The following is a 19,682-nucleotide window of genomic DNA, read 5'->3' as shown; positions in this document are numbered from 1 at the left end:
ACCACCACCGTCGCGATAGGCCACCCAGCTCTTGATAAACCTAAAAAGGCACAATTACGAGTCGCTCACTAGTTTCTCGAGGTCAAAAATACCAACGGCAGAAAAAAAAGAGCCTTTTGCCCACTTTGGACGGGGTATTGAATTGCTGGAAGTTGTGGTGTTTTGGTGGTGTTGGAAAAAGGTATCCTGTTTTTTGTCACCCGAGTGCCTGTCTGAGCGTGAATTACAGGGCCTCGTGACCAACGCTCCACCTCCCTTGTAGATCGGCAGAATTCTTCAAGTCCATTGTCTAATGTTGAGACAGATGTTGGCAGGGAGTCTACATACCAACTGAGTCAGTCGATGTCACCCTACTACTAGTGTCAAAAAAGATGGCACGCCTCAAGTGTTTTCTCACTCCACATCCACCACAAGACAATCAATAAGTGTGTTAATTTACCCAACCCCGCCCCCATGCTATCCCACGCACCCTATACGTTTCTAGTATAAATTTCAGTGACTTTTGACGTCTTTTTGTTCTTTATGGACAATTTACGCATATATTAAACATTGCGAACGCCACTGTAATGCATGCTTTTGTTCATGAACATGTCATGGAGGCGCGTTCCAAGAGCAGGCATTGGAGACCCCGAGTTGCCAAAGCTATCAACGTCAAAGGTCTCCGCACACTTGATTCTTTGGCGCCTCTTAACACGTTCCATGAGAACAGCCGCGGAGTGGAGATGCCATTGACTATATAGGAGCGGTTGACAACAATGGTTGAAACAAACCTAAGCTGAAACCGTCTACACCATAGAAAAGCCAACCTGTCAGTATGACAGACTATGAACCCAACAAAGAGCATGAAAAAGAGCCTCGAAACAAGCTTATAGGAAAACAGACCAACGTTGAACGTTCTAATAACTAAGCTTCTTCATATTTTGTAAACTTAATTACACCCGCTCTTTTGAGAACTTGAATATGTGCATCCGCAACTTGTCTAGTTATCCCTTTAGGTCCTTGTCGTCAGCGTCCAAGTCTTTGCATTGGATATGGTTCAATATCCATCTTGTCTACTCAATTTGTCAGAGAAAGTAGTTGGGTAACCTTTTCAGCTGGATTGGAGTCTTTCGGGGAATAGATTCATCATATGAACGAACGCTCCATCCGCGACTATCTATTAGAACTTCCCCGAGAGAAGTTTGTTGCTTTCCTGTACGCGAGGGCATAGTCAGCACCCTTAGCTGCTTTTCATGTTTGTTGCTCCCGGATTAATGACTCACAGTAAGATTGTATGTAGATTGTAAAAAGGTCCTCTCTTCTCCTGTACCAGGAAATCTGTGGTTGAGGGCAGGACTCTTAGGTGTTCTGGAATGTTTCCCAATACTGCCAGGACCTCGGCTGATGAGGCTAGAAACACGACAAGCGATGTATGGGCGAGAAGACTTGAATAAATTTCGTCAGCGGCTTTTTGAGTAGCTGATTCGAGGCTGCTCACACTCTGATATTTCTTTGAGCAGATAGGGTAGCTGTCAGTCCCACTGAAGATGGTGACAAGCCCAAGAAAGGCGATCAAAGCCTGGTTGGTAATAGAGTAACGCATATTTGGATCAGTCTCGAGGATAGACCTAGTAGCAGGTGCGTCGGTAGCGGAGGATAGGACAATGAAGGATAGATTTGGTGCGGTTATTCGCTCTTTAGCCCAACCCGATGTGTCCAATGCTTCTTTCTGACGGGCCACAGGGGGATGATCTATTTACACTTTGACGGAAAATCCCATTTGGTTCGACCCCAATATGCTCGTACCATATTTGGGGGCATCGCAAGGGGCCGTCACCGCCGCTGTGCCAACAATATGCTACGCCTTTGGTGCCGCCTCTCTGGGAAAACGCAAAGTTGGATGACGATATCCACCGAGCAGGGGCAATATAGGACATGTCAGGGAGGGGGAACTTGTGATCCAGTGTTCTACTCCACAAGTCTGCATAGTCGATAGAAAGACCCCAAGCCGGAGACGACCAAAAGCGGCACTGTCAACTCAAAATCCCATGCAGCCCGAGTTGGGGGTTTTGCCCCCAAGTAAAGCAACGAATATGGCGTTTGGCTTTTTATTCGGATTTAACACGGTCCTAACTTAGATACTTCTGTAAAGTAATAGAAACGTTCTATTGGCTCTTGCCAGGCTAGGCCATGCAATTTAGTTTAGTCTGTCACTTTCAATAGTGATTAGTAGTTGTCGCCGACTCAAGTATTACTTCTACATGCCCTCTTCCGGAATTACTGCTAATGTCACATATCTAGCCCCAGGTCCTAGGATTCGAACCCATTTCCAAAATAGGCAAGTCATATCAGTATAGATGACCAGCCCTCCGACAATATTCTTTCGGGCACATCGGAGTCTCTGCAATGTGATATGTTTAGACAGAGTGGATAATTCAATGGAGTCCTTGATCCTGTTGTTCTGTCGCTCATGTTGGTTCAACCTAACTTGTTGGTTTCCGTTCACAGTCACAAAGAATAGGCAATGAAGTTGGTTGGCAATGCTGAAACAGGAGGGGGCTAAACGGAAGTCTTCTGGCGACAAGACGCGGCACACCAAGATCCACACTACACGTATGGGAGTGGGATATTGGCTTGGAAAGCCCAGAATTTGACCATACCAAAGCCATGCTTAGGCTAAGCCTCTGAGACGATCTCTCACCGACCTGGGGGTTTGGGGGGTAGGAGCCATACTGAGCCATACTGAGCCATCCGGAGAGCAACAATCCTCACGATAAAATAGGCTCAGTCTTGTTCAGACCCCATGTGACTAGTTCTGCTTTTTGCTAGTCTTGGGGTCCCTAATTAAGACATCGTTTAGTGCAGAAAATACCGCTGATTAGAGTGGAAGACCAAAATCATCGGCGTCTGTATATGATATAAAGTGATAAGATTTTCACAAGACGTAGTCGGCTTTATCTCATCATTCCACACTTCAACTCATTCTATCTCCCATTGCCATCATCTTCCTGCTATATTTGTCAGATATCTTACTGCGTGCCTCATCAGGCGTTGAGCAATGAAGCTCTCATCCGTTTTAGCGCTGCTTTGCAGCAGCGTCGCCTTGGCCTCAGACTTAGCCCTGGCTTCTCGAGGACCAAAATGTCCCCAAAAAGAGGGTAGCAAAGACGATCAGGCTATCGCCTCCTGGAAAACACAAGATCTTTGCTTCAATTACCTCGGCGCTGGCAACTTAAACAAAGCTGCTTCTCCCTGCGCCGGACCAGATGGCTCCTGCCAGAAGGTTAAGAAGTCAAAGTCTGGAGTCGAAGGCGTAAGTAGATGCATCATCAATATTTGCTCAGAGCTCTCTGAACGAGATCTAAGGAAATGTACTTAGTGAGCTAACATGTGTGTTCTATCTAGTGCAAGGCTTTCCCCAACCAGCCCGAGGTTCAAGACCTAGACCCGAGTACGATTTCTAAGGATGAGGACTGTAACGAATTCATACCGGGACAGTATATGTGCGAGTGCGACTTGTGTGAAGAGGTGGCTAGTATCAGCATTGAGGACCTCGAACAGCTGGACAACGTCATCTGCGCTGTCATGCTCTCCGCCTTCAAGACTATCGCCGATGTTGGTCTCATGTTCGTCCCTGGAGGGCAGGCTCCGTCGGCCATCAAGGCTGCCGTCCAGGGCGCCAAGTCCTTCTACGAGAACGGTGAAGAGGCGGCATCCTTCTTCGGCAACTGGATCGGCCCTACCTGTGGTGTTCCAGACTTCGACTTTGATCTGTCGATGGTCTTCGAACCTCTTGTCATGGCTCCGGACTCCATGTCGCGCGGCAAGACTGTCGGCTGCAAGAAGAAGTCTGGATGCCGCAAGCTGGACCCCGCTCCCGATCCGAAACCAGAGACCAATTCAACGGTTGAACCAAGGGGAGATAAGCACAGGGCCACCCGGAAGGGGAAGGCCAAGCCAACGGTTAAACCGACAGACAAGCCAAAGACTACCCAGAAGCCGACCCCGGCAACGACTACCACCACAACCAGCTCACTCGCCTCCTCCAGCACCCCCGGCGCCGGATGTGCCTACTGTGGTGAGTTCAAAAACAAGGCTGCCCGCGATGACAAGTACCGGAACATGTACGCCCGAGCAGGCAGTGGGAATAAGAATATTTCTCTTTCCTGTGCCATACGCCCGAAAGAATACTATGCCACGAAGAAAGACCTTTCAGGCACATTAGTCGACCGGCTGATACCTCGGGTGTTCTCCTTGTATGGGAGGTCGTCGCTCACAGAAAAAAGCGCCCTGACCAACGTCGGGTGGCGTATAGTTGTTGGAAACTACGCTCCGAGAAGCGAAGCTGTAAACAGTCCAGAAATAACTAAATATTGGGCATTCGAGAATCCAGGGAGCTCCCAGAAGTGCAGCGTGGAGGTGGTGAAAACAACTAAGTGTATGAAGTCAAGAGCTTGCCAAACTTTGACTAAGAAGGATGTATAAGCTCTGTTTGTGCCTTGTTACGGGGCTCCGCAGTTTTCAAGCAAGCATGCTTGCCATTTCAATGTGATACAAAGCACGATAGTATAAACACCTGTCTAAAGAACCTCGGGCTTTTGAAGCAAGGAATGGGCCATTATAGTTCTGATTATATGGATGTGGCTATGAGGGCCATGCATAAGTAATTATTCTATTGTCAAGTGTAGTTTGTAACATAATCCCATGCGATGAGGTCTGGTTCCTGAATCTACATGATGTTACATGCCGGGACTGGTCTTACAGTATTCCCGCCACAGATTGAACAACTGGGTACTTGGGAAATGCAGGCTTATATACCTGAGAAGTCGGGTCTTGTTAGCAACATAACCGTACTTTCAAAAGCGTCCAGTAGGAGGCTAGGTACATGTACTTACCGACTGGCAGCGAGAATTGTATTCCCCGGTCGACCCCAGAACCGCAGACAGCTCGTCTCCGGGAACCCCCAACTTGGTCAGAGCCCCAGACTCTGGCGAATATTTCGCCCATCCAGGCCCTGCAGCCGGGTCCTTGATCCAGGAGACAAAGCGGTCATGTATGGAGTCGGCCAGGGCTTGTTGCGCCTCCGTAACGCCGGCCAGCGAGGCGAAGCATTCGTTGCCGCCGTGGAAAAACGGAACTTCGGTGCCATGAGTTGGCGCCGTGCCGGGGACTCCGACCACGTTGTCGTATGCCCCGAAGAAGCGGTACACCCAGGTGTCCTGTACAGCGTTGCGCAAGTCGAGGAGGTAGTCGACAGCGCAGTTGAATCGAGCGTCTCCATACTGAACGCCGCTTCGGAGGGGGTCGGACTCGAAGTCGGACGCATTGTACGCCTCGAGGAGGACAGCATCCTCAATGTGCGCGCTGTCCGCGTCGAAGGTGTTGATCCAAGAGCTGAAATTGCTGTTCTCGGCACCGTACACGAGACTGAAGATGATGCCTTCGCCGTTCGAGTTGCCAGTCAGCAATGGCACGTGCGACGCATACTGTCCCGCGGCAAGGCGTGCAGCATAGTCCGAGTGCCGTGTGATGTTGTCGATGACGGGGGTGAACCAGGTGTTGGAGGTGGAGTTGAAGTTGGCCGTTTGGAGCGCGTACATGTCGACGCCTCGGAGGCAACCCAGCTGGCCCTCGCCGGCTTTCGGGCATCCCAATTCCGCGGCGACGGCATCGAGGGCTTCGTTGACGGGCGCAAAAGCCGGGCCGGACACGGCGTTTGCGCTCATCTCCACCGCGCCCTTCAGCCAGGTGTCGGGGTGGTTCCAAAGGTAGTGGTCCACCTGCACAGCGCCGGACGAGTGACCGCCAAACACAACGTGGTCCGGGTTGCCTCGGAAAGCCCGGATGTTGTCGCGGACCCAGTCGAGGGCCTTTTCGACATCCAGGATGCTAAAGTTCTGGGACTCGTCGGAACGCGCCTCCTCCAGCTCTGCCGAGTTCGGAGACGCGAAGATGCTCTCGCGGGTGTTGAAGTTGACGTAGACGACTCCCTTGCGAGCAAAGTTGGAGCCCTGAATCTGGGGATTGCTGCTGGACCCGGTGACCATTGCGCCGCCGTACATGTAGACGAACACGGGCAGGTCTTTTCCGGTCGAGGGCGCCCAGATGTTCAGGTTCAGGCAGTCCTCACCCTGCTGGCTGAAGAGACCGCCAGAGATGGCCTGGGGACACGTCGGGCCGTAGGAAGTCGCGTTGAACGTTGCGTCCGACTTTGGGACGTCTTGAGGCGCCCGCCACCGGTTCTCGCCGCCGGTTGTGGCGGCATAGGGAACGCCCAGGAAAACCGAATTGCAGCTCGCGTCGCGAAATCCCTCAACGGTTCCTTGAGCTACGGCCGCAGTCGGAGCAGCCAATGCCGCATCGCTGCAGGTGCTTGCCGCCACGCAAGGGTACAGGCACAATGCCAACAGAGCGGTGGCCGCAGCCGTCTGGAGCATGTTGACGAGGCCCATGATGCACTCGTCGAGAAGTTTGCGATGAAGAAATTTCAACAACCCGTCTGGATAGACAGCATGCCCCTTTAACCGGAGTGGAGTGTCCCCGCAAAGCACGAGGTGGCAAGATGCTTTCATCCCCATGTCGGCCCCGCTGATAATTGCGTGCACTTTTGATCGCACAGGGCAACGGATCATGGTCAACGTTGCGTGATGGTGGATCGGTTCTCCACGGCCTGTTTATGCTTAATCTGAAGCTGGGATAGCCATTCCAGTTCTGGTTTTGGATCAGAAACTTACCCAGTGTGCGATTTACTCGTGCATCTTCTCAAAAAGGCGATTGTTATGTTTAGCATAGATGGTATCGTGTGCAGGGTGCATGGAAACGCATAGTCATACCCGTATATTCCATCAGATACTGGTAAATGACTTGGTAACGGCATCCTGTCACCATTCGGGATGGATAGAGTATTAATGGAGAAACACAGGCAGCCTGGACAAGGGCCATAATCAACCTAAATAAATATCAACCATGACCAAACCGTCCAGATTGTTGCTGCATATCTTCAAATATACAACCATCAAAGGGTTCTTTCGCAGTCAACCCACCGGCAACTTGATGTCCCAAGGTGTGTCAATTGCTCTAATAGCTTGACCAATTACTGTCGACGGACCTATCAGTGAGAGCGTAGATAAAACAGCTGTATTTGGTTGATTGGCCCCCATTGACTACCGCAACACTACTGTGAGTGGTTGAATATACGTGAGATCAAAATTAGCTTATTTAACTGTAATTCTTTCCCACTCATGCATCTGATGTATTACAGATAAGCAATATCCAGCAGTGCTAATAGGACTGTAAGGGGGACGGTTCCAATGCTAATATTTACACAACCAAGTCATTCCATAGTTATATTTCCTTTACAATGTCATTCTTTTTGAAGAAATTCTGATAGATATTGCCCTACATCGTTTTAAAGCCTGAGACATCAGACTGCTTTCTAGTGTCTTTGTATGGTGCACTGTGAGCTGATCACAGACTTGACGGTTCCCAATGCACCGGTGAAAGTTTTATGTGAAACCCAAAAGAACACGCTGTCACCATGAAACGACCGTTAGGTTGTCTCTAATCCACGCCAGTGAATAACACGAGTGATATAATTGTACAAATATATTCACTTGTCGGCCATTTTCCAACGCAAAAACTCAGACGTGTGGTGGTTGTCATCGGGGTTTCAATTTCTCCTAAACGATCCAAGTGCATACATAATTACGCGGCAAACAGTCTTGTCATTGCCCGAGCCGGCGCCCGAACACACCATCCCCGTCTCCCCCGCATTCCCCAAGGTGACATCAGGATCACGACCGAGGCACTTCCCACCGCGTTCTGCTCCGCTTTGTCGATCTCTCGAAACGCCTGGACTGATGTCCGTCCAATGCGGCATCTCAGCATGAGTCGACAAGTGGGTCCACAGGCCGTTTAATGCGGTCAACGTCCCGCCGCCCTCCAGACTCCCACACGGAATAAGGCGACGCCACGCGGGGTAAGCTTTCGCCTCAAGCATCAGAGTCCCCATCGTTTCCCGGAACGGGTGGGAGCCGGCGTCTTGATTGGACGTATGGACCTGAGCTGGTCTTTCGATGGAGGCTTGTTCCAGCCGCTGACGACCCGGGGGGGCCTCTCGCAAGCCGTTTGGTATGCGTGCGGGCAAAGGGAGCGGCGGCAAGCATCCCGAAGGTCTATCATGGATGGAGGGACGTGAAACGGAAAGCTCTGGCCATTAATACGACCCGACCTGATGCGGAAACACACGCGCTGGCCAACCTCCCCAACTCCTTGGATCTTTGCAAACTGCTTTCTGGCCAACAACTTCTCGCGGCGCCCAAGACTCTAGGGGCGTGAATCATTATCGGGCTTTGTGCCGAAGCGAGCGCGTGATTCCTACTTCATAATGAATTCGATCCTTACTCCGCATCATGAGAAGCACGATGTCTCGAAGATGGACGAGCAAAAGCCGAGGAAGAGCGAGAGTGAAGGCGGGGACGCTATTGCCACAGTCCAGGACACCACGACCGCCTCGTTCGCCCATTTGGACGAGAAGAAGATCCTGAGAAAGGTGAGAGCACCGTTGCTGCTGGAAAGCTTGTGAACTTGGAGGCAGGGAAACGGCTATTGGCAAAAGAAAGGAGAAGAAAAACAAAACAGTCTGACCGTCCCTACAGATGGATATCCGGCTCATTCCGATGCTGGCACTCCTCTATCTGCTCTCGTTTCTTGACCGTAAGACCTGGCCCACAGACAACCGCATGGCCTGCAGCTGACGCAGAGACACTAGGCGGGAATATCGGCAACGCCAAGATCGAAGGGCTCCAAGAAGACTTGAACATGACTGCCGACCAGTACAACTGGTGTCTCACTGTCTTCTTCTTCACCTACGCGGCCTTCGAGGTGCCGAGTAACCTGCTGCTCAAGAAGCTGCGCCCCAGCGTGTGGCTGCCCACCATCATGGTCTCCTGGGGCGTCGTCATGACCCTGATGGGCATCGTGCAGAACTACCAAGGGCTACTGGCAGCCCGGGTGTTTCTCGGCGTCACCGAAGCCGGACTGTTCCCAGGGGTAGCGGTGCGTGCTTGCTTCATTCCGTCGCCCCCCCCCCCCCTCCTGATGCTGTTACTCTGCAGCTAACGTTTCAATCCAAATTCAGTACTACCTGACCATGTGGTACTGTCGCCACGAGATCCAGCTCCGGCAGGCGTTGTTCTTCTCGGCGGCCTCCATCGCCGGCGCGTTCAGCGGCCTCCTGGCCTTTGCCATTGCCAAGATGGAGGGCATAGGCGGCCTCGAGGGCTGGCGTTGGTTGTTCGTGCTGGAAGGCATCCTCACTGTCCTGGTGGCTGTCGGGGCGTTCTTCACGCTGCACGACTTTCCCGAGACTGCCAAGTTCTTGACCGAGGAGGAGCGCGCGTTCGTCGTCCACAGGTTGAAGTATCAGGGACAGGTGCAAGGAAAGGTGAATGACCGCGTGCAAGTCGCCGAGGCCGACGAGTTCAAGTGGAGATACGTCTGGGATGCCTTCAAGGACTGGCAGATCTGGGTCAACATCTTTGTCTACTGGGGTGTAAGAGCTCTCTCCGGCCGCCAGAGGTCGTCACGGCAAAAAGGACAAAACTAAATCTGACGCGTGTTTTCAGGTTGTGTGTCCGCTGTACGGCGTCAGTCTCTTCCTGCCGACGATCATTCGGAACCTGAACTACACATCGAGCACGGCGCAGCTGATGACGATGCCGATCTACATCACCGCAGCGATCTTGGCCGTCATTGTCGCGTATCTCTCCGACAAGCTGGGAAAGAGAAGCCCGTTCATCGTCGGCTTCTTGTGCATGATGATTGCCGGCTTTTCAATGTAGGCTCTTGTTCTTCTTCTTTACTGCCCAAATGACCTGGTGCGATCGGGTCATGACTGAGAACGAGGTTGACGAAAGAATTATTTTTTATTAAAAAACAGGTGCATATCAAGTTCGAACCCCAAGGTCGTCTACGGCGGCGTCTTCATCGCTGCCTGCGGCATCTACCCTGCCTTTCCCGGCGTCATCAGCTGGCTCTCCAACAACCTCTCCGGTAGCTACAAACGCAGCGCGGGAATGGCCATTCAGATTGGTGTTGGAAACTTGGGCGGTGTGAGTGTCCCATATGAAATAACAACTCTGAGCACCGAATTGTGTTGACTCGCGATGACAGGCGATGGCGTCCAACTTTTACCGGCAGAAAGACGGCCCGCGTTACGTACTGGGCCACGCGCTCGAGCTTGGGTTCATCGCTCTCGGCATCATCGCGGCCTTGGTTCTCATATTCAGCTACATTGGGATCAACAAGACGCGCGATAGAAGGATGGCAGAAGGGGAGGATAGACGATATACGGCGGAGGAGCTGTCGGAGCAGGGTGACAAGGCGCTGACGTACCGCTACATGTGGTGATGCAGATTTCATAGATATATATATATATATGTGTTGGAAGGACTATAGATTGGTTGATTCATTAACAAGACATGGTTGTAAAAGGCATGAAATCTCTAAGTCTAGTGACCTGGCTGGCTAGATCTGTGGCCAGTTACATGGGCCTTCTAGGCAACTGACCTATGCGTACAAATGGCTAAAATACTGTTCGAACAATGTATATATATATATATATATATATATATATACGTACAGCCTTTATGCGTATATGGTGGCGACTCTGCTGGACATGCTTGGCTTGGCAAAAATGATATTCCGGTCATGGTGATGTCTCAGCGGCGTTGCTTGGGGACTTGACCGGCATGAAACGAGGGATTCCATGCGACTGAATCTCATTACCAGAAAAGAAAAATGCCAATCAAGCATCCAGACCCGGTGACAAGCTCCTTTCTCTCTCTCTCTCTCTCTATCTCTGCCCAGATCTAGTCGACTCCGTAGTTTGCCAAAAGAAATCGTCGTGAATAAATAGCCTGGCATACATACCGAGAACCAAGATTGGTCCAGCTCTCGATACGGAATCTCATTATAATATTCGCGCACATACCAACCATCGCTTTAGCCCCGTCACGGGATCGAACTCCATCGTTTCCTTGATAAACGCCACGCCCGCCTCTCACACCATCTGCTCTCTGTAGGCCGCATATGCCAAGCGCGCTGCGATGCGGTGACTCGACAGGCGGAGCGTCGGTGTACTTTTTTCCATGTACCTGCCTTAGGTACCTACCTAAGGATAAACGAGGAAGTAGCTAAGGAAGTACCTGCCTGCCTGCCCAAAGAAGGCGATGACATGTCAATAAGCAGGTGCGGGGCAGCCGCCTCCATCTCACCCGGGATCGGCAGGTGCCGCCTGACTTCCTTCCACCGTGACCCTCCCGCTGCGGAGACATATCCCGGGACCGTCGCTTAACTCCCAACAACTCCTGACGTGTCCTTTCCGTCCCGGACACATATCCCAGGACCGTCTCTCAACTTCCAAGACCCCTCGCCCCTTGACTAGCACCGCCGAATCACTTTCTCGGCATCAACATAAATAGGAGCATTGTTTATCGGTCAGTTACCGATAGTCTGTCTGTCTACTGCCGCAGCAAAAACAACTACCACTACTCCTTACTCACCCAATTCACACTTCCTCGCCGCTTCGCGACCCAACAACGTACACCATGGCCTCCGCCCTCGATGCGATTCTTGCCAAGTACACTGCCGCCGGCGACGACACCAAAGACAAGCTCCTCGGCGCCGCCTTCGTCGTCGTCGGCAAAGATGGTGAGATGCCCCGCTGCCCGAGAACCGAACCGAATTATCCTTGCAAGTTCCGAACCTGGTTTTAACCAAACCCCCGCACCCCCCAAAACAGGCGTATTGTACAGCAGCTCAGCAGGCCGCATCGATCTCGCCGCCGACGCGCGCCCCTGGGCCGTCGACACCTTCACCTACGTCGCCTCCATGACCAAGCTCATCACCTGCACCGCCGTCATGCAGCTCGTCGAGCGGGGCGCCGTCGGCCTCGACCACGACATGCGCAAGATTGTACCCCGGCTTGCTGACATGCAGATCCTCCGAGGCTTCGACGGGGACGAGCAGCCCATCCTGGAAGACAATACCACCCCCGTCACGCTCAGGTATGTTTTGTGTCGAGACCCCCCGCCCCCGGCCCTTCTGCACTAGCAACGTCCGCTTGACAAACGTTATAGGATGCTCCTCACGCACACCGTCGGATTGGGGTACGACGTCGCCGACCCCGACCTCACGAAGTGGCGGCAAAAGACCAACAGCGCCGCCACGAACCTCTACGCCACTCTCGACGGCTTCACCACGCCCTTCAAGTTCACCCCCGGCGAGGGCTGGAATTACGGCACGGCCATCGACTGGGCCGGCCAGGTACTCGAGAAGGTCACGGGCCAGAGGCTCGGCGAGTACCTCTCAGAGAACGTCTTCGGCCCCCTCGGCATGCAAGACACGGGATTCTGGCCCGATGCGCTCCCCCACGTTGCCGAGCGAACCGCCGCGTGGCAGTACCGCGGCGACGACGGGTCGTCTCTGGCCCCCGGCCCCGCCCCGCGGAACCCGGCCCCGGACGCCATCGACAGCGGCGGCGCAGGGCTGTGGACCACCGCCAAGGACTACGGCATCTTCCTGCGCGCACTCCTGGGCGGCGAGCTCATCGGGCCCGAGACCCTGGACGCCATGTTCGCCCCGCAGCTGGACGGGAAGCAGACGGCCATGCTGAAGGAGGTCGCGGACTTCTTCGGATCTCTCGCCGTCGAGTTCGCCCCTGGCATGGAGCTCAACCACGGCCTGGCGGGGTGCCTCAACATGAGCGACGCACCGGGGAAGCGGAGGAAGGGCAGCCTGCAGTGGAGCGGCATGTGTAACAGTCACTGGTGGATGGACCGCGAGACGGGCGTCGCCGCCGCGCTGATCGTGCAGTCCATACCGCACGGCGACCCGGTCGTGACCAAGCTGTACGACGAGCTGGAGAGGGCCGTCTACGGCCGGCTCCTCAGGCAGCAGGCATAGAATACACCGGACACATGTTCTTCATAGCGCAGGTAGAAGGAATGAAAAAAAGAACAAGGAGAAAGCAGAGAAAAGGAGAGAAATTGAAATGAAAAGAAACTTGGAAAAAGGAAAAAGAAAACTTTGAAAATCTATGAGAGCTCCTCGGGCAACACCATGGACTCGAGCACGTTCTCCAGGACCTTTCTGCACTGCCTGCGGTAGTGATATGCCATGAGCTGGTTCCGCGTCGCCCCGGCCTCCTCCATCTCGAACTCGGACTGGTCCAGCCGCTCGAGCTCCTGGAGGACCTTGTCCTGGATGATGGCGACGGTCTGGAACAGGAACGGCCAGAAAGCCGCGGGGACGTCCCCCACCAGCACCTTCCGCAGCCGCTCCAGGTCGGCACCGGCGGCGGTGGTCTCGGGGACGGGTAGCATGGCCTCGCGCTGCTCGGCCGTCGTCTGCGCCAGGACCAGGTCCCAGACCATGGTATCCTGCACGTGGCGGAACGGCGGCAGAACCGTCGCGCCGTCGACGTCGGCGAGCATCCGCACGGCCCTCGCCGCCACGGAGCTCGGATCGGCGACGGGGCGGAGGGAGATGAGGTAGTCCATGGCCTTGGCGGCGTCGGCGCCCCCTGCGGCCGCGGCTGCGGCTGCGGCCCCGCGCTTCTGGACGTGGACGTAGTCGTTGTGCAGGCCGGCGGACTCGGGGACGCAGAAGCCGTAGGCGAGCATCAGCTCGGCGTTGGTCTTGCTCGTGCCGTAGTTGTTGAAGACCTGGGCGCCGGGCGCGTAGGGGTCCAGCGTGCGCAGCGCGCACGAGTTGGACGCGCCGTCCCCGTCGGCGTCGGTGTCCCAGGCGACGGCAGCCGTGGGGGCGTGGTTGCCGACGTCGAGGAGGGGCATGAGCAGGGAGAAGTCGTCGACGGCGCATCCGGCGGGGAGGGCCAGGGTCGCCTTGCGGGCGGCAGGGATGACGAGGGAGGGGCGGAAGCTGCGGCTGGCGAAGATGCAGTAGGCCCAGTGGTAGAGGAGGCGGGTGTACCCGCGGCGGGCGGCGGCGGTGTCGTCGCCGAGGGCGGCGACGGCGTGCTTGAACTCGGCCTTGAGGCGGGCTTTGGTCTCGGCGACGGCGACGTGGACGTTTGTGTCCTCGAGCAGCTCGACGTCATCCGAGGGCCAGAGCGGCGGAAGGATCCAGGACTGCAGGTGCTCGGGCTGGGGGAGGGTGCTGATGTAGGGGTGCCAGAAGGACGCCTTACCGAGGAGGTACTGGTGGATGAGGAAGAAACGGCCGATGACGTGGGGCGGGACGGAGGCGAGGAATGCAGGGGGGAAGGGGCTGGACGAGCTGGTGGTGTCGTCGTTGTCGTCACCGTTGTCCTTGTTGTTGTCGTGATGGAATCCCGGGCTGGGGGTGGTGATGGCGTTGAGATAGGACAGCGTCAGGTCCATTGGGCAGGTAACGACGGTCTCACCCGGGCTGACGCCGGGGCCTCCCGGGGAGGCACGGAAGGAGTTGCCGGTGTTGGGGTCGTCGTAGACCTCGACCGAGGGGTGGAGGGCGGCCCCGCGGGATGTGGCCCAGCGCACTAGCTCTTCCATCGTGGTGGGATGATGGGTGTCCGTCGGGGATGTCGGGTTCAATGCCGAACCCCTCCACGATATAGCTAAATCTTCCTTTTCACAAGCGTGTGTGTGGGGAAGGGGGAAGAGTGAGTGATAGAGAGAGATACAAGAGATTGAGACGGGCTGGTCGGGGTTGATTGATTAAAATTCGGATTTTTACACCCCCCTTCTTCTCAGCCCCAGGGTCTATACCTACAAAAGTTAGTGCGGGGTAGAAAAATCCGAGGTGAAGGTGAAGGTGGGGAGGAAGGGTCTGCCCTTTCTCATAGTCCTGCCATCAACCCACGGCCACGGGCAGGTCTTCTTCCAGGTCCAATGACCAAGCCGAAGGGATTGGCTTTCCTCTGCCAAGGATTCAAAGTAAACGAGCGAGACACGGTATCGTACCGGTGATTTTCCTTTCTTGGTTCAGAGCATGGCTATAGCCTATCTGCAGCTCTCAAACCTTGTTGACAGTTCGATGGAGACTTCTCACTGGCGAGTCACGTATCGAACAGAAACTGCCCAGCAACCCTGGATCGAGATTGAATCTCGTCCTGGGCTGCAAGTACGAGAGAGACTAACCAGAGGCTGGCCTGCTGTCGCTTTGGATAAAATGGTGAGGACAGAGATGGGCGGGATGAGTGGCGACGTGTGGAAATGGCATAAACAACCCAACCCGTCCCGTAGATGAGAGACATAACTCCTCCAACGCTAACGGATCCGTATACGACGTGGCGGCCAGGGAGAGCCAGAGAGCCAGGGGGCCCGTGTTCCGACAGATGCAGCGACCGACCGAACATGTAACTCTCTCTCATCTGACTGAATGGGGGACCAGGGGATCGTCTCAACTTCCCCACCGCTCTTTTTCCCATCTCTCAGTGTTTAATGTCAAGTCTAATTGCACGACAACCGCAAATCACTCCTACTAGTCTCTTGCTGCGGTCCTTTGCGCTGCTCGAACCCGAAATATGACATCCCGCCCACCGCCCTTGAGCACCGGCGCCAACCCGCCGCAAACCGTCCATCAACCCCACGGCGCCGCATTTGTACCCGCCGCCGCCGCCGCCGCCGCCTCCGCCCCCACCGCCTTCGTTCCGACCACGGACGACGATACGGTAATGGCCTCCGGAGACGGCCACAACGACGACGAGGACGAGGACGACGGCTACGCCTCTGCCTCCGACGCCGCGGAAGACGACATCTACTCCCTGACGCCGAGCGTCACAGACTTTGTCTACAAGGATGGTCGCAGCTTCCACCGCTTCCGCGAAGGCCGCTACCCCTTCCCCAACGACGCTCCCGAGCAGCGCCGCGAGCTCATGAAACACGACGCCATGCTGCTCCTCTGCGGCGTCCGCCTGCACTACGCCCCGCTCCGCAACCCGCAGAGGATCCTCGACGTCGGCACGGGCGTCGGCGCCTGGGTTGAGGAGAGTGAGTCCTCCCTTCCCCTTTGTAATCGCTTATCTTGTCCGGATGCTGTGCTGCGAGTGCGGTGAACATTACGGCTGTGTGTGGGTTGCTTTACCATCGGCGATTCTGAATCACTCACGCACGTGCAGTGGGCGACAAATACCCCGGGGCCGCCGTCATCGGTCTCGACCTCAGCCCTATCCAGCTCCTGATGCAGCCGCCCAACGTGACCTTTATAATCGACGACGCCGAAGACGATTGGAACGACCCTCCCAACACGCTGGACTTTGTCCGCCTGGGAAACATGGCCCCATCGATCCGCGACTGGCCGAAACTGTTCCGCAACGCATACACGTAAGGCACCACGTTTTGTCCCTCGTCAACTCCCATATTCCTCCCTCTCGGTCCCTGCCGGTCGTTCCCCCTTGATTGGGCAACCTTTTTCCAACCCGACGAATAGGTCTCTTAAGCCGGGCGGCTGGATCGAGCTCCACGAGTTCCGCTGGACGTACGGCTGCGACGACGACACCATGCCCGCCGACTACGCCCCCTCCCGCATGGTCGAGCTCCTTGACGAGGCCATGGTACGCGTTGGCACAGACATGCACGCCGCGGAGCGGAACCCGGCGCGCCTTCGCGACGCCGGCTTCGTCGACATCCGGCATACGGTGAAGAAGGTGCCCGTCGGGCCCTGGCCCAAGGACGACATCAAGAAGCTCATCGGCATGCTGACACATGACGTCGTATACGAGGGCCTCGAGGCCATCACGCTTCGCCCTTTCGTCGACATCCTGAAGTGGTCGCACGGCGAGGTCGCGAGCTTCCTGGACGAGGTGCGAAGGGACCTCGGGAACCCTTCGGTGCATTCCTATGTTTACTTCCACATTCTCCTCGGCCAGAAACCGCACAACCTGTAATTCGGTCACATCTTTTCCTCACACCGGTGTTCCGGCGAGGGGCTTCTGTTTGATGGGCTGCTGGCTTGAGGCTAGTAAGGGCCTTGACTAGGAGTACCGGTTGGAGATACCATGGTAACTGAGGCGCACTTTTTGATCTTGACCCAAGGGTTTTAAGCCATTAATACTGATAAAGCAACATATAACTAGAGCCTAATAAGATTATAACATGTTTCTGTCTGATCGGGCGCTGATGTCGGTTTGGCTGTGTACTCGTCACAGCAGAGGGCTCGGTTCATGAAGGACGACCCTCAGCATGCCCATCAGCAATCGAGTTTACAGCGTCTCACATGCTTTCTCGGAGATTAAATGTTAGGATGCTGTGGTGCCATGCGCTCTCGTGCAACTCGCTCCGTGTCGTACAGTGTGAACGACGACCTAAGCCTACCCTAGAACGAAGAGGCCCCCCACGGCTGACAATATGGTTTTCGAAACCAAATAACGGCCCTTGTTGCACTGCATGGCGGGGTGAGGGGTTGGTGCTGTGATGGAGTTAGCTGCAGGCGGAACTACTGCTGTACATGCGTTTCCGCAGCAGAGTAGTGTCGGGGGGGTGCACGAGTACCTACCTGGCCGTGGGGCGAGCTGGGCGGCAGGGCAAAAGGTTGAGGGGACGATGACATTGTTAGTAGTGCTGTAATCACAGCAGAACCTGAGGGTGGCGGCATAGTTCAATCCAGTAACACCAGTTGCACGGGTACACCGGCGCATTGACTGGGGTGCAGCTCGAATGTGGTGTCATATGGACTTGATCATTGCCCATCTCGGCGTGCAGGGGCATTTGCTGCAGGCAGCGTCGTGCAACGAGAACGATTGCCCGTCGAGCAGAGGTTGAGGAAGGGCGCGGGTTATCGAGCTGTTGCAGAGACTTTGCCATGTTTTGCTCGTGATAATGCAACAAAAGATCTCAAGAGAGGACCGTCGTCGTAAAGTGGGTGGTGTGATTGGCAGTAGGATGGTTGAGTGCAGTAGTCCAGTAGGAATGGTTTTGGCACCTCGCCGTACGATTCCCAAAGCTGAGCAATGCGGGCTGGGTGGGCTGTCTCCTCACCGACTCTTTCCAGGGTGTCGATCGAGCAGAGTCCATGCGTGACTGGTTCGGGTGGGTTGCGCATTGAGGGGGAGGGAGAGGAGATGGTGATGGGACGTCGACGAATTGAAGAATCGAGTAGAGACGGAGACCGCCGTCATGCGCTAGGGAGGTGCAAGAGTGCCTGCCACCGATGTGAGAGTGCCGGATTTTGGTGTCTAGATAGTTGTCGGGTCCTCGACGAGGCGTTTCAAGTGTTCAATGGCGATGGGCGTATCGTATACTCGCTCCTCAAGAGAATGGTGAAGAGAGAAGAAATTATTCTTCCATCACTCTGTGGCGCTGTGGCGCCGACCAAGACGCGTTGGTTTGAAAAGGGGGGGGGGGGCGTGTGTGGAAGTGTTCGTCTGTCTGTCTGTATGACGGTAGGAGGAAGCGGTAGGCGGCAAACGGCAGGCGGCAGGCAACTCGGAAATGAGAAGGTGCCGCTCGCTGGATGTACTTGCCGTCGATGGACTGATGACGTTCCAAAGACGTTGCGATAAAAAGCCATTGGGATGGACGAACCTACACGAATAAGGAAATAAGAACATTACCTAGTGAATCCAAAAACTAACAAAGTACCCGGTAAAGTCTAAGTACCTAGGTAGGTACCTAGGTAGTTTGTCTGCTACCTAGGTACCTTTCCTTGGAGCCTAGAGGGTGGCAGGCAGGATCACTACTAGGTAACGTGCGGTCTCGGGCATAAGCCTCATTGCTGCAATGCTACCGCTCATCAGCAGCCCCGACCTCCTCGACGCACATTCGATTCGGGGTCGGATGGAGTCGTGTAGCAGTTAGGTAGTACCGGGCTGATAGCTCAACGGCATAGCTTCGAGACGGACAAGGGGCCAACAAAGTGCGGAGGGGACCACTAAGGTACGGTTACATACTAGTACACTACACGTGCAGAGCAGAGCAGGGGTTGCTTTCCTCCGCAGCATTCGCCCTCGCCTTGTGGCGTTCCACGTTAGGTTTGTAGCTAGGTATGTCGGTATGATGAGTACGAGTATCTTGGCGTGCTCGTACGACAGGGACATGGCTGACTGTTTTGCCTTGCAATGCCACTGCATACGAGCTTCCGAACGGCGACATATGGCATCTCCCAAAACCAAACAGACCTGGCTTTGGGTGGAAAATGACGAGATGAGGCGAGCCATCACCTTACCTAGGCACGTACCTGCCTACTTAGGTAAGCACTTGGGCAAGTTACCACGGTATGCTCCTTTCCCCGGGCGAGAGTGACCTGACGTTGGCTGACCGTTCGCGGCCGGCCCCGCTTGGCCGTTACCCTCCCGAAGGTACCGGTCGTGAGAGGGCCCTGGACTATTGCATGTCAATGCGTGTTATGCACATGGCAAGGTACCTGCTGTAGACTTGAATTTATTTTTATTTCTTATTTTTTCATCGTTTCCCCCCAGCTTCCTCATTTCGGTCTTACACTACTTGCATGGTGTCAAACAGGTCCTCCAAGAATAAAACTGCCTAATTATATGGGTTCCTTCCCCCCACGTCAGAGTCGTCTCCTGCTTGTCGGCAGATACGGCAGGATCGTCCCATGGTGGCTTCCCCAACAACATCGGCAACCACCCTCGCCTGCCTTCCTGCCTGACTTCCTGTCCTCGTGCTCCTTCCAACCTTGTTGCCGTCGTACAGTGCGGACATCACCCCCTCTCCTGCCCTCCTTGCTCCTCGCCTTGCTTG

General features: G+C 54.9%; 6 protein-coding genes across 6 annotated transcripts; 4 read left to right on the top strand and 2 right to left on the bottom strand.

The window, feature by feature from the left end:
• Positions 1-3,037: 3,037 nt before the first annotated feature.
• On the top strand, positions 3,038-4,204 carry GLRG_08222 (uncharacterized protein; the record flags this gene model as incomplete). Its single annotated transcript, XM_008098907.1, has 3 exons — positions 3,038-3,292; positions 3,385-4,103; positions 4,183-4,204. The coding sequence occupies 3 exons, from the start codon at positions 3,038-3,040 to the stop codon at positions 4,202-4,204; spliced, it is 996 nt and encodes a 331-aa protein (XP_008097098.1).
• Positions 4,205-4,737: 533 nt separating this feature from the next.
• On the bottom strand, positions 4,738-6,431 carry GLRG_08221 (carboxylesterase; the record flags this gene model as incomplete). The annotated part of the gene is made up of 2 exons (XM_008098906.1): positions 4,738-4,797; positions 4,875-6,431. The coding sequence occupies 2 exons, from the start codon at positions 6,429-6,431 to the stop codon at positions 4,738-4,740; spliced, it is 1,617 nt and encodes a 538-aa protein (XP_008097097.1).
• A 1,934-nt stretch (positions 6,432-8,365) lies between these two features.
• GLRG_08220 (major facilitator superfamily transporter) lies at positions 8,366-10,389 on the top strand (the record flags this gene model as incomplete). Its single annotated transcript, XM_008098905.1, has 7 exons — positions 8,366-8,530; positions 8,637-8,694; positions 8,750-9,036; positions 9,119-9,532; positions 9,606-9,817; positions 9,920-10,091; positions 10,153-10,389. 7 exons carry the CDS (start codon positions 8,366-8,368, stop codon positions 10,387-10,389), a joined length of 1,545 nt encoding a protein of 514 aa, XP_008097096.1.
• Positions 10,390-11,588: 1,199 nt separating this feature from the next.
• Positions 11,589-12,945, top strand: GLRG_08219 (beta-lactamase; the record flags this gene model as incomplete). Its single annotated transcript, XM_008098904.1, has 3 exons — positions 11,589-11,691; positions 11,783-12,047; positions 12,120-12,945. 3 exons carry the CDS (start codon positions 11,589-11,591, stop codon positions 12,943-12,945), a joined length of 1,194 nt encoding a protein of 397 aa, XP_008097095.1.
• A 131-nt stretch (positions 12,946-13,076) lies between these two features.
• GLRG_08218 (SET domain-containing protein) lies at positions 13,077-14,534 on the bottom strand (the record flags this gene model as incomplete). The annotated part of the gene is made up of 1 exon (XM_008098903.1): positions 13,077-14,534. The coding sequence occupies one exon, from the start codon at positions 14,532-14,534 to the stop codon at positions 13,077-13,079; it is 1,458 nt and encodes a 485-aa protein (XP_008097094.1).
• A 974-nt stretch (positions 14,535-15,508) lies between these two features.
• GLRG_08217 (methyltransferase domain-containing protein) lies at positions 15,509-16,870 on the top strand (the record flags this gene model as incomplete). Its single annotated transcript, XM_008098902.1, has 3 exons — positions 15,509-15,974; positions 16,103-16,307; positions 16,414-16,870. 3 exons carry the CDS (start codon positions 15,509-15,511, stop codon positions 16,868-16,870), a joined length of 1,128 nt encoding a protein of 375 aa, XP_008097093.1.
• Between the last annotated feature and the right edge of the window lie 2,812 nt (positions 16,871-19,682).

This window comes from Colletotrichum graminicola (genome assembly GCF_000149035.1).
Source record: "Colletotrichum graminicola M1.001 genomic scaffold supercont1.37, whole genome shotgun sequence".
In the NCBI taxonomy this organism is placed as follows: Eukaryota; Fungi; Ascomycota; class Sordariomycetes; order Glomerellales; family Glomerellaceae; genus Colletotrichum; species Colletotrichum graminicola.
This window is presented reverse-complemented; position numbering and strand designations above follow the sequence as displayed.